Here is a 13,140-nt window from a genome sequence, read left to right as displayed (position 1 = left end):
CTAATTGGCTAACATATTGACATGTGATCAGCCGAGATAGTTAGGTCTGATTGGTTCAAATGTGCATGTTTTCCGGATCAGCAAAAAAAAAAAAAAAGGTTGAATTGATGCGAAAAAAAGGGCAATGCAACATAAAATGGATCAAATCTTTAAAAGCAAGGAAAGAGTTGAGGAGGCTTATTTATCATATTTAGTTAATTTGCTCTGATGGGGAGGTTCAGAACATCTTAGCTGTCAATGTGCACTTTGGACTTATATTTGTTTATTTATGTTAGGCTACTTATTCATTTCCTTATGATTTAGAAAAATTAATGTTTGCGCCATTTTCATAATATATTCCATTTAACTCTGCATAATATAAGTCGTTTGGTACTTATTTTTCTGAATGTATGTTACTCGTATCTTAATTATTAAAAACAAAAACAAAAAGTAAATGTTTACATTAACTTAAATTTTAATATACATCCTATGTTCTTAAGTTGTTAAAATTGAGATTTGGCATTTAGTATGTGAGGACATGAGGCAAAAAAATAGGAGATGGAGGTTGTGGTTATTGCCGTTTTTGTTAACTTTTATTTTGGAAATCATTAAAAAAAAAATTTTTTTTAAATACAATTTTGAATGAAAATCAGTTTTTGTATGTGTTATAACTCTGCTAAAACAATTTTCTTTGCATTTCAGTAGTTTAAGAGGTTTGAAAAAAAAAAAAAGAAAGAAAGAAAGAAAACAAATGAATTAAAATTTCTAGCTCCGTGGCGACCTTCACATTGGGGAGTTCCGGCAAGAAATTCTAGCGACTTTCACCCCTGGTTTTACATATATACTTGATGTGTGCACAGAGATATTGGACTGTGCCAGTGATTTCTCTAAGTCTTTAGCAGACACTCTAGGGTTCTTACCTCTCCGAGTATTCTACGCTGAACTCTTGGCGTCATCATTGGTGGACGGCCACTCCTTGGGAGAGAACCAACAGTGCCAAACTCTCTCCATTTGCAGACACCTTCTCTGACTGTCGATTGATGAACATCCAGACTTCTAGAGATGGTTTTGTATCCTTTCCCAGCTTTATACAAATCAATAATCCTTGATCGCAGGTCTTCAGACAGCTCTTTTAACCGAGCCATGATGCACATCAGACAATGCTTCTCATCAAGACAAATCTAAACAGGTGTGTGTTTTATAGTGGGCAGGGTAGCATTAAACCACTCATCAGTGATTGGGCACACACCTGACAAATTGTTTGGTAAAAATTGGTTTCAATTGCTCTTTAAGTCTCCTTAGGCAGAGGGAACACTTACCTACCCTTCCATCATTGTTTGCATACTATCCTCATTAGAATATGAAAACTTATAAATGTTTGGGTGGTTTTAGTTAAAGCAGACACTATTTTCATCTGTGATTTTGACAAAGATCAGATCATATTTGATGGTAATTTTATGCGGAAATGTGAAAAATTCCAAAAGGTTCAGATACTTTTTCATACCACTATATGTGTACATTCTGACATGAGCAGAGATTTTTTTCACACTAAACACTATATTTGAGCTCCGTGCATCATTGAACTTTACTGTTTGACCTCCCTTGGCCAACTACGCCCCCTTTACAGTCACAAACCAGGCCCACTAGAATCCCCCTCCCCAAGCTCCGCCCAGCCAGTGGATCCCTGTACGTTAGTGATTAAGGACACACATATTCCCTTATTTGCCCCCCCCAAAAAAAAAAATCTATTTTCTTTCTCTTTTAGGAGAACCACCCCATGGCAAACGTTAAGTACTGCAGTTACAAAATCAAACAGTTCTGGAAATAGTTCTGTCACTTGAAAATTCTGTAACTTAATCCGTTCCGAACACCCCAAAATTCAGACATAAATCTTTTATCATGTATAAAAATGCATTAAAACATGTAACAAATACATGTTACAGTTGGAATATTGCGAAGTAAACATAAATTGAGAGTTGTGCATAATTTCAAAAAACAAGAAGAAGTTAAGAATAAAAGTTCATACACTCATTTAAAGATGTCGGAACACAAGGGGTGAATAAAGAGGATGCTGGGATACACACATACAGTAGAGGTCCCTCTTAGCCAATTGGATGCCAGGAATGCTTGGAAATAGCCAATAGCAGAGCAGCTATAAGTATGTTACGTTCAGTAAACTCTGGTACTGGCGAGCAGCAGCCATACAGTATTTTTGTCTTCCGTATCCTGAATAGTCTTTCGTAAAAAGAAGCAATATTTTTCCGTTAACCTGAAAATTCTGCATGTAGAGACGTTCATAAGTAGATGTACCACTGTATTTTATAAACTAGTATAAAAAATAAATGGGGTTTTAAACCTTTTTTTTTTTTTTTTTTGCAATTTGTAGTCAGGCCTAGTCCATTGCACTGTTAGTTATTATCAGTTAGAATCAATAGTAAACCAACTCTTCAATAATTAATTGTTTACTTTTATCTAATGTCCGTCTTAAATGTCCATGTTTATTGTAATGTTTATGGCATTACAATCTCATTCAACTGCAAAATAGAAGCACAATAAAGATTTTCTAATTCTATTAATCCAAACAATCCTACATAGGACTACAGCTATCATTAATTTTCATATGATAGATTATTCTACTGCCTTTAATATTAGAATATTCTATGATTATCAATGAATCTGATAAATAAAAAGATCATTTGAATAATTAAACAACAACGGGTTGTTTTGCATATAACTGCATTAGGTGGCCTACAAGTGTCATGCTTGTGTGTGTTTGCAAAGACCTGTCCAGGTGTGCTGTCCGTGGGATCCGGACCGTGGTGGAACTCTCTGTGAAGTTTTCCGGAGTGAAGGTCCAATACAAACTGTTTCAGCTTCCCGGGAGTACTAGAAAGATTGAGGATACAGAACACTGTTTTGAACACAAGCGGCATTCCGACACGCGCCATTCCACAGATCCGGCCCGGCTGGTTTCAAAAAGACAACAGGAGCTGTGACATGAGTTCGCATTAATCCATAAACAGTCTTATTAATGACAGGTCATGAGTGGCCGTTTCGTTGTGCGGGCGGCGCCTGGCCCCGGCCCCCAGTGGAGTTTGTGTGTGTGTCTAGCATTAGCGCATACATACAACATACGCTGCGCTAATGCAATTTCAAGCTGTGTGCCACACGCGGCGCTGATGTGATGCAATTAAGCTGAGCGAAGCCGGCCGGTCCTCAGGGCTTGTGTCAATGTGATCGGGCTCTGATTGGGGAAGGGTGGGGGCAGAATTATAAATAAGAGCACATTTGATTAGAATGGATTAGTTTAGCACTTATTGCCTGTGCCAAATCATGTCACATTAGCTCCGCTGTCCGGGCCCATTCAGAAGGGACACACTTTAGAAGGCTGCCTATGAGATCTCTTGGCTGGTGCGCAATAGCAGATTACACTCTGTTTACTGTGTGTGTGTGTGTGTGTGTGTAATAATAAGATGCTTCATTTAGGGCAAATGAGAACAATGGTGGCCCGTGACATCATTAAGCATGGAGAGGAAGCACGAGTCAAATTTGAGGTCAGCTGTGATTAGATTCGCTTCTTCAGTTTGACATGATGTGATTACCGCAATAATGCTGGTGCAACGTTGAAGTGGATGCCACTTAGAAAATAACTTTCTAAAATAACGTTTTCTTTCAACTTTATTTGCTGTGAATACACAAAAATATGGTTAGTTGCACAATCCAGTAGAAGAGTTACACTGCTGGCCAAAAGTATTGGCACCCCTGCAATTCTTACAGATAATGCTCAATTTCTCCGTGAAAATGATTGCAATTACAAATGCTTTGGTAGTAATATCTTCATTTATTTTGCTTGCAATGAAAAGAAAAACAAAATGAGAAAAAAAATTAAATCATTATTATTTTACACAAAACTCCAAAAATGGGCCGGACAAAAGTATTAGCACCCTTTGAAAAATCATGTCATGCTTCTCTAATTTGTGTAATTAACAGCACCTGTTACTTATCTGTGGCACATAACAGGTGGTGGCAATAACTAAATCACACTTGCAGCCAGTTAAAATGGATTAAAGTTGACTCAACCTCTGTCCTGTGTCCTTGTGTGTACCACATTAAGCATCGAGGAAAGAAAGAAGACCAAAGAACTGTCTGAGGACTTGAGAAGCAAAATTGTGAGGAAGCATGGGCAAACTCAAGGCTACAAGTCCATCTCCAAAGACCTGAAGGTTCCTGTGTCTACCGTGCCCAGTGTTATCGATAAGTGTAAAGCCCATGGCACTGTGGCTAACCTTCCTTGATGTGGACGGAAAACAAAAATTGACAAGAGATTTCAACTAAAGATTGTGTGAATGGTGGATAAAGAACCTCGACTGACATCCAAACAAGTTCAAGCTGTCCTGCAGTCTGAGGGTACAACAGTGTAAACCCGTACTATCCATCGGCATCTGAATGAAAAGGGACTGTATGGTAGGATACCCAGGAGGACCCCACTTCTGACCCACAGATGTAAAAAACCTAGGCTGGAGTTTGCCAAAACTTACCTGAGAAAGCCAAAAACGTTTTGGAAGAATGTTCTCTGGTCACATGAGACAAAAGTAGAGCTTTTTGGGAAAATGCATCAACATAGAGTTTACAGGGGAAAAAAACGAGGCCTTCAAAGAAAACAACATGGGTCCCTCTGGTTAAACATGGTGGAGGTTCCCTGATGAATTGGGGTTGCTTTGCTCCCTCTGGCACTGACTGGTTGACCGTGTGCATGGCATTATGAAGTCCGAAAACTACCAACAAATTTTGCAGAAGAATGTAGGGCACATTGTGAGAAAGCTGGGTCTCCCTCAGAAGTAATGGATCTTCCAGCAGGACAATGACCCAAAACACACTTCAAAAAGCACTAGAAAATGGTTTGAGAGAAAGCACTGGAGACTTCTAAAGTTTATCCCATAGAACATCTGTGGAGAGATCTGAAAATGGCAGTTTGGAGAAGGCACTCTTCAAATCTCAGAGACCTGGAGCAGTTAGCCAAAGAAGAATGGTCTAAAATTCCAGCAGAGCATTGTAAGAATCCCACTGATGGATACCGGAAGTGGCTGTTCGGAGTTAATTTGTGTAAAGGTTGTGCTACCAAGTATTAGGCTGACGATGCCAATACCTTTGTCCGGCCTATTTTTGGAGTTTTGTGTAAAATGATAATGATTTTTTTTTTTTTAATTCTCTTTTGTGTTTTTTTCATTGCAAGCAAAATAAATGAAGATATTACTACCAAAGCATTTGTAATTGCGGTCATTTTCTGGGAGAAATTGAGCATTATCTGACAGAATTGCAGGGGTGCCAATATATTTGGCCAGCTATATAACATCTCAGTTGTAACTATTATCAGATTTATTTGAAGACATAAACAAAAAACTGCTTTAACTTTAAATTTTCGGACAGTTTACTGTCTTTTTTATAATAAGGCTGCAACAACTGATCGATTCAAATCAATTAATAAATTAGTTGCCAATGAATTTGATAATCGATACGGTTGTACAGTTGTCCATTAACTATAGTTAAGTAGTTAATAAAATATTTTTGAAGGAAATATCATCTATTTTGTCTTAATTGTTACTTACAACATGCCTGAACAACTACAAGGAAAACTGTGAAGGTAATTTAAAAAATTGACATTTATCCAATCAATCGTTTAATTAATGGTCCGATTAATCAATTAAATTGATGAAAAGAATCTTTAGTTGCAGCTCTAGTTAAATCTTTAAAAATACTGACCCATTCTAAAGCTTTTTAGGGCCCGAGCACTAAGCGTGCGAAGGCCCTATTGTTTTGCAAAGGATTTTTTTTTGTTTTTTTTCCTTTTCTCTCGGCAAATGAAAACGGCCATTTTGGAGGCCTGAACATGCTCAAAAACTTACCAAAATTTGCACATGCGTGCGGAAAATTTTCGATAATTTTGCAACATTGCAAAAAATGCAACAAAATGGCTCAGTGGCGCCCCCTTGAAATTTTGAAATTGGCCTATAACATTAGGGTTTGTCAGCATAGAGCGATGAAATTTAGGGAGTCTATACCTTGTCCAAAACCGCTCCAAAAAATTATTTACACCCATATTCCAAACCCAACAGGAGATCGGGTATTTTGGATTGAATGTGAATTTTTTATCGATTAACATGGTGCACATTTGAGACTTTGGTACCTAGGGAGTTAGTTGAATCCTCCTTAAAATTGTAAGAATGTTCATGAAACATATTAGATATTGAGTTCTTAAAATGGTGAGTTTTCATTCACGGGCCTGACCTGGGCGGGGTGCCAAAGTAGGCCATTTTTTTTGGCAAATGTTCATGAAACATATTAGATATTGAGTTCTTAAAATGGTGAGTTTTCATTCACGGGCCTGACCTGGGCGGGGTGCCAAAGTAGGCCATTTTTTTTGGGCAAAACACCAAATTCAGAAAATTACTAATAACTCAGTGATACAACATTCAATCTTTTTTATATCTAGCATGTATATGAGGTATCCCAGCCTGAACACGACTGCATTGAAATATTACCCATTAGGCCTGGCGCCCCCTAGTGGGAACAGGAAATGCTCTTCTTTACGAGACAGGCTCATCCCCCAAGGGAGGACCTTCATCCTCAAACCTCCATCAGGGGAGCCTTAAGACATGTGTTCAGGTGCCTGATGAAAAATATTGAGGTTTCGTTGAAGCTGAGGGGTCCAAACAGGAAAGTGAAAATGACCGTCAACAATTAGTCTCGCCAAAAACTTTGAACAGTCATAACTCTGCAGGCATACAACATATCTGTGCCAAACTTCCCGTGCTTGTTAAGAGTCATACCCTGAAGGGTCTTGTAGGGGCCATTTGCATCAACTCTACAGTGCCAACTAGTGGTGACAGAAAGGAGTTTTAAAAAAGGCCTCTCCTATTGTTTTTTTTTTTTTTCCAACATAGAGCAATGAAATTTGGGGAGTCCATACCTTATGCAAAACTGCTCCAAAAAGTCTCTTGCACCCATTCTCCAAATCCAACAGGAAATTGGGTGTTTTGGATCGAATGTGAAATTTTTATCGATTTATAGTACAGTTTACATTTGGAGGCCTGAACATGGACGAAAACTCACCAAGTTTTGCACATACATGCAGCTTTGCGTAAATTTTGATAATCTTGCAACGGTACGGAAAAAATGTAACAAAATGGCTTAGTGGCGTCCCGTTGAATTTTTCAAAAAGGCCTCTCCATTTTGTTTTTTTCAAGAGTGGCGCAACTGGGGCAGTCGATACATTGTGCAAAACTGCTCCAAAAAGTCTCTTGGACGCATATTCCAAACTACAGCTGTCCCGACTAGTCGACGTCATCGATGACGTAAATCAGTCGACAAGCACAACATCCCATCGACGGTTAATGAAGGGTTAAAAAAATATATGCGTTCAGAATGTCGGACGCTCCGTATGCAAGCTAGATTTAAGAAAAATAAACTTATTAAGACGTTATAAATGCAGTGTTCAAGTCCAATCCTTTTTGACTTGGAATGGCTAGTAGCAATCATTTGCTGCCGACCCTCCCTGTAAAAACAGAATCGACTTCGAATGCTGTCCATGGCAGGCAATGACTTAATTTAACTGTGTATCAAAGTATCTGTATCGTTTAAAACCTTAATTAGGATTATTTCTGCCTTAATGAGAGAAAAGAGAAAGGAAAGAGCAAAGAAGGCTGTACTTACTCTAGATCTTTATAATCCGGGAAGACATACATGTGCCTAAACGAGTCTATGGCGATCACGGGACAGTCGGCAGGAGTTTTCTGAATATGCAGGAGAGGATGGCGGAACTTGTCACAGTCTGCGTGCAGGAAGTTGATGGAACCTGAGCAACACAGAACAGTGTTTTTAGCTAGTGTTTGATTCTTTACTCAGCTTGGTTTGTGTGTTTTTTTTTTTAATTCTGTAGAAATAAGACATTAACAGTAGCAATGGAAAACAATAACTGGGACTACACCAAGAACATGGGAGCTATACAGCTCTAATAGAACGCTTTAAGCTAAGAAAAAATGTTAACAATACACATTTCTGGAAAACAATCTTCTTTTTAATGGATTTATTTATTGTTGATAAAGAGCCAAAAATAGATGTAGTTCAGCATGTGCCGATTACCGGTTTCAAGGTATACCGTTGTATGAAAACATCAAGGTTTCAAAATCGCTAAAATTTTCCGTCATACCGCCCCTAAGCTATTACCAGTAGCTATTTTTTTATATCCCAAAAATGCATGGGGAAATCCCTCGCTTGCAGCTGTATTGCTCAACCCTTCCCCACCGGTTGTTGCTGAGTGTCAGTGATTTAGCTGTGCTACACGATGCTGGAGGAGGTGAAACTCCTGAACTTTTTTCCCCTCATGGAGGGAAAACAAAATAGCAGGTATGGGAATACTTCGGCTATAGAAAACTTACAGACGGCCGCGGCTTAGAGGGGGGGCCAACCGACATGAAAAACATGTTTGCGCAAGGTGGCTACCGAGAAGGCAATACCTCCAATATGATTTCGCATCTATACATAATAAAGGTTAGAAAAGACTTTAATCTTATTTAGAATATGTTATTTTCTGTTAATTTCTTTTTAAATTTATTTTAACATTATACTTATGTTCCAATTTGCTAATATCTTTTGAAAAATAAAAATCTTGTTGAATGGAAATTCTTTTTTTTTTTTAATTTAACCCAGATATCCCAAAGTAACAGAGCTGTAATTGCAATACCGTGACTCAGTGAAACCATGATATTTTTGCTCAAGGTTATCATACCGTCAGAATCTCATACCGGCACATGCCTAATGTGGTTATGTCCCAATTTCAATTGATCTGTATTTTTGCATTGGATTATGATTCCACTTCAAAATAGTACCTAAATCTAAATACCTCATGGCATGATCTGTAACAAAACATACACAAAAAAAAAAAAAAAAATGACAAAAGGAGAATTATGCTAGGTCAGTGGGGACTGGGAGGGAGACGTTTATTCAAGTAGAGGGCAAAATGAAAATGTAGAACTACAACAAAGTGGAGTATAACAGTGGAAAAGTGGCCTATCCTTCTCCAGTCAGTTGTTACCCTACTCTAAAGTACTACCGCAAGAAAATTTTCACTAAAAAAACTTAATTTACAAACCTGTTAAGAATCAATTAAGTTTGTATAATGAGTATCCATTGGATATAACAGACTTCTTCAGCATTGTGTGCACTTTTGTCATTTCTAGTTACGGATCCTGAAATTTCAAATATCTGTAGTGCGATTCCACTTCAAAAGAGATTAAATCGAGTTAGTGCAGCAAAAGGCAGACAGTGGTGTGTAACTGGGGCACTTCTTACTAAGAAAAGGAAAGAAACTACATCACAAATACCCAAAAATTTTAAACTAGCTCACCTTTCTCGCTGATGAGCTGACGAGCTACTTCACGCTGGAACTTCTCTAAGCTCTCATTGTCTTCTTTAAGATGAAACAGAATGAGGAAAGGGATGCCCTCTTCAGTGAGCTCCTAGAAAACAGACAGATTTGTGTGAAAGGTGACACTGTCCATCAGATGGTCTCGCTAATGACGAAGACAAACCTCTCCGTTTTCAAATGTGATCTCCCTGACCAGAGGCACACACTTGTCCTGAGCCCAAGCGTAGGTCAGGTCAAAGTTGGTGAGGGAGCCGAGGTAGACCATGTCGGGGACGCCCTCCCCTACCGGCTTGTAAATTATATTGTCCCCGTTGAAGCGCTCAGACTCTGACATGGGACTGTAAAGTGGGAACATCCAAGGGACGAACACATCACATGGTGCGAGTCTCATGCGAGTTGGGAAGATTGGGAGTGGGAGGACTCACCCAAAAGCAGCCAAGAAAACACAGTCATCTCGGAGGATGTTGGAGACTTTTTCAAAAGTGTGGTAATTGTCGGAATCTTTCTTCTCAAAGTAACCAATAATTGTCCTTTTGCTCCTCTGTGGAAATAGAAAAACATATATAAGGCTGTGATATTAGCCCTCACACACCTGTATCAACTCCTAACAATTTAGCATTCTACCTACCTACTTCAATAAAGTTTAGCAATATAACACATGTCCATTGTTAAGAAATTCAAATTACAGATTAGTCATTGAATACTTATTTTGCTGTGGTCAACATTAAAGAGGAAGTTCAGAATTTTTGACATTAGGCTTAATCTTTGAGTCAGTGGGAGTTAACTAGCCGGTGGAGTTGGTTTCAACAAATTTTGTGCAATTAGCTTTATTTTTAGTTTTCAATCAAAACGTGAAAATTGACATGAAATTGTTGGACTTGAATTTCAAACTGCCTGCTTTTTTTTTTTTTTAAATACAGTTAATGAACCGAGAGGATGAGCTGAGAATGCTCATGTTTCAGTGCCACTGACTATGCTATGCGTCCGATCCATTTTGACTAGAAAAGCACTACTAGTCACGCCTGATGGCAGTCAATGAGTTAATGTTGGACCTGACTGTGGTACACTCAGTCACTTGTGTGTTATTGCCGCTCACATCCACAGTCTTCAGCTCCTCCGGCGACTGGATCTCTTTCACAGGGTCAACTTGCTGCTGGCGGATGAATTCGGCTAAGGCCGCCACCGACCTCTGACCCCTGTACTCCCGCTTCATCATCATGCCGTTGCGAAACAGCTTCAGCGTGGGGTACTTGCTGATGCGGTAGCGCTGGGCTATGTCGGCTAAACGGGGGGCAGAAGGCGAAGTTACAAAGAAGAAATCAATTGATGAAGAAGAGTAAAGCGCACACGCAAACTCGGCGGTGCGGGCGAGTGGACGCCGAGGCGCGGTGGCAGTGAAAAGGCTGAAAACACAACCTTCAGACAACTGTGTTCTCTGATCTCCCACATGAAAGCCACCCCCCACCAAGGGTAAATATTCACTGTGCAGACACTCCCACCCTGCATGTGCATATGTGTGTGTATGGCAGGTGTCAATCTCTCTGCGGGGCATCTCTAAGCCTCCAAGCTTCACAGGAAGAAGCAGTTTTGTCATTAGTCTTCAAACAGTTTGCGGGTCATCAATAATTCTCTTTAATTTGCTTTATCTCAAAAGGCTGTGGCGGTTTGTGTCTGCACTGCGCTTTGGTGTACCGGCCATCTTTGCGTATGCAGTCCCCATCAAATAGGGTTTATGACTGTGTGTGTGTGAGCCCTTTCCATTTCGGACACGGAACATGAAAAGCTTAAAGCATTTAATCAACAACTTGCAAACATCTGAAAAATACGATTAAAGGATATAACTGGCTAATATTCTTACTAAGTTTTTACCTATTGGCCTCATTATAGTACAAAATTTTAAATGAAAAATTCTGCCTTCACAAAGTGAAAAGTCAATTTTGCTGACAGTCCAGGGCATTTGTATCGGACTTTAAGGAAGGTGTCGTTTAAATATTGACAAATGCTTGCACAGGACACAAATGTAACGTAATTTTCCAACAATAAGACACACCTGACTTAAGCCGCATCCACGCATTTTACAAGGAAATTATATTTGTCCATATTTAAACTGCACTGGACTATTAGCAACAGGGTTCAGATTGATGTTTTTTTCTTTATCAGTGATGTACTGTATGTGGCTGCTTTTCCTACTGGACCCCAAGGTTGTTTTGGCAGCCCTTTTAATTTTTGTCTTAATCTTGAGGATGTAAATACTTATTAGTCTTCGTCACATATTAGTCATTTCAAAAGGTGATAGTCTTCGTTTTAGTCAGCGAAATCTCATACAAATTTCGTCTAGTTTTAGTCGAGTTACTCAAAATGTTTTTGTCTGTGAAATTTAATAGTTTTAGTCCAAAAATAAAGCTTTCATACAATTTCGAATGAACATATAGTAGCGTTTATGAGGACAACCCAAATTTCGTGATTATACACACCCAGCAGGAAAAGCAGTACACCATTTTCAATTAAAGTCACCTACAAGCCATGAACTATGTAAAAAAAAAAAAAAAAAAATCCAAGCGTTCAAGAGGATGCTCGCCACCCTAAAGTTGATGCTAATCCTAATGCAACGAGTTACATTTAGTGTGTGATAATTAGAGGCATGCAAAATTTCCGATTCTTAGATTATTCGCGATTTGGCCGTGGAAGATTCGAGAACGATTCACAAACATCCAAATGCTGATTATTGAATTATACCAGGTAAAGCGGAAATAAAACACAGTCAGTGCGGTCTTCGGGACGCAATGAGGAACGGACCGAGAGTAAATATCATGTGCAGCTAATGCCGCTAGGTTAAAAAAAAATAATAATAATAATACCTGACTGCAGCCGTCAGCCGCTACAAACAGCGCCCAGCTGGTAGTTGCTACAAACATACGGCAACATACGGCTATGGTAGATATCACATATATCCAGACTAGATGTAAAATGACAGACTTTCCCGCGCTAGTAAACACGCGGCATCTTAAAGCAGTAGACTTCTCTAGAAGGCTCTGTTATAGAGAACCTAATTACTTTTTATCTAAAATACCCCTAAATCGGCAAAATCTTGACTTGAATCTATCTTTAAATAATGAAACAGTTTTAAAACTTTCACATGTCGAAAGTAGACATGATGGAAATTATGGAATAACGGGCGCAATTTTAACAACTTTAACGGTATATTCACAACATTAAATTAATTGAATGTAGTTTAAAGCTGCTGATACAGAATGGGGACTTGAGTATTTCATTAACTGTTTTTAACCGGTAACTTGATACTAAAATAGAAGTTTGGTTTATTCAGGCTGAGAGGATTTTTGAACAATTTTGGAACAAATATACAAAACATTAAAAAAAAAAAAAAAAAAAAAAAAAAAGGGGTGGGGGGGCATCGATAATCGATTTATAATCGAATCGGAGTCTCTGAATCGTAATCGAATCGTTAGGTGCCCAAAGATTCCCACCTCTAGTGATAATCATTCAGCACAGACCTTTAAAGGCAAAAGCAACATTGCATATTCTCTTTTGCCAAGGTAAGAAAACAAATCTTACCACGTGCTTCCAAACAAGCAAGATGGAGCGCAGCCTAGCTTAAAACACATCCTAAACTCCAGTGAGGAGAAAGAGAGGCACTGCACATCTCACATGAGTGACACGACCAAAACACTCCTACGATGCAAGCTGAAGTACTCCACGTACAATATGAAAATGTCACG

At 38.9% G+C, this 13,140-nt stretch overlaps 1 protein-coding gene across 1 annotated transcript in view; it reads right to left on the bottom strand.

The window, feature by feature from the left end:
• The window catches only part of erp44 (endoplasmic reticulum protein 44), a 29,995-nt gene that overhangs the window by 3,778 nt on the left and 13,077 nt on the right, over window positions 1-13,140 (bottom strand). Inside the window, exons 5-10 of the mRNA XM_057835518.1 lie at window positions 10,500-10,684; window positions 9,829-9,944; window positions 9,567-9,741; window positions 9,383-9,494; window positions 7,690-7,831; window positions 2,763-2,865 (exon numbers count right to left, since the gene is read on the bottom strand). Of these exons, the coding sequence (XP_057691501.1) occupies window positions 2,763-2,865; window positions 7,690-7,831; window positions 9,383-9,494; window positions 9,567-9,741; window positions 9,829-9,944; window positions 10,500-10,684 (833 nt within the window). The remainder of the gene's footprint in view (window positions 1-2,762; window positions 2,866-7,689; window positions 7,832-9,382; window positions 9,495-9,566; window positions 9,742-9,828; window positions 9,945-10,499; window positions 10,685-13,140) is intronic.

This window comes from Corythoichthys intestinalis, chromosome 4 (genome assembly GCF_030265065.1).
Source record: "Corythoichthys intestinalis isolate RoL2023-P3 chromosome 4, ASM3026506v1, whole genome shotgun sequence".
Classification (NCBI taxonomy): domain Eukaryota; kingdom Metazoa; phylum Chordata; class Actinopteri; order Syngnathiformes; family Syngnathidae; genus Corythoichthys; species Corythoichthys intestinalis.
This window is presented reverse-complemented; position numbering and strand designations above follow the sequence as displayed.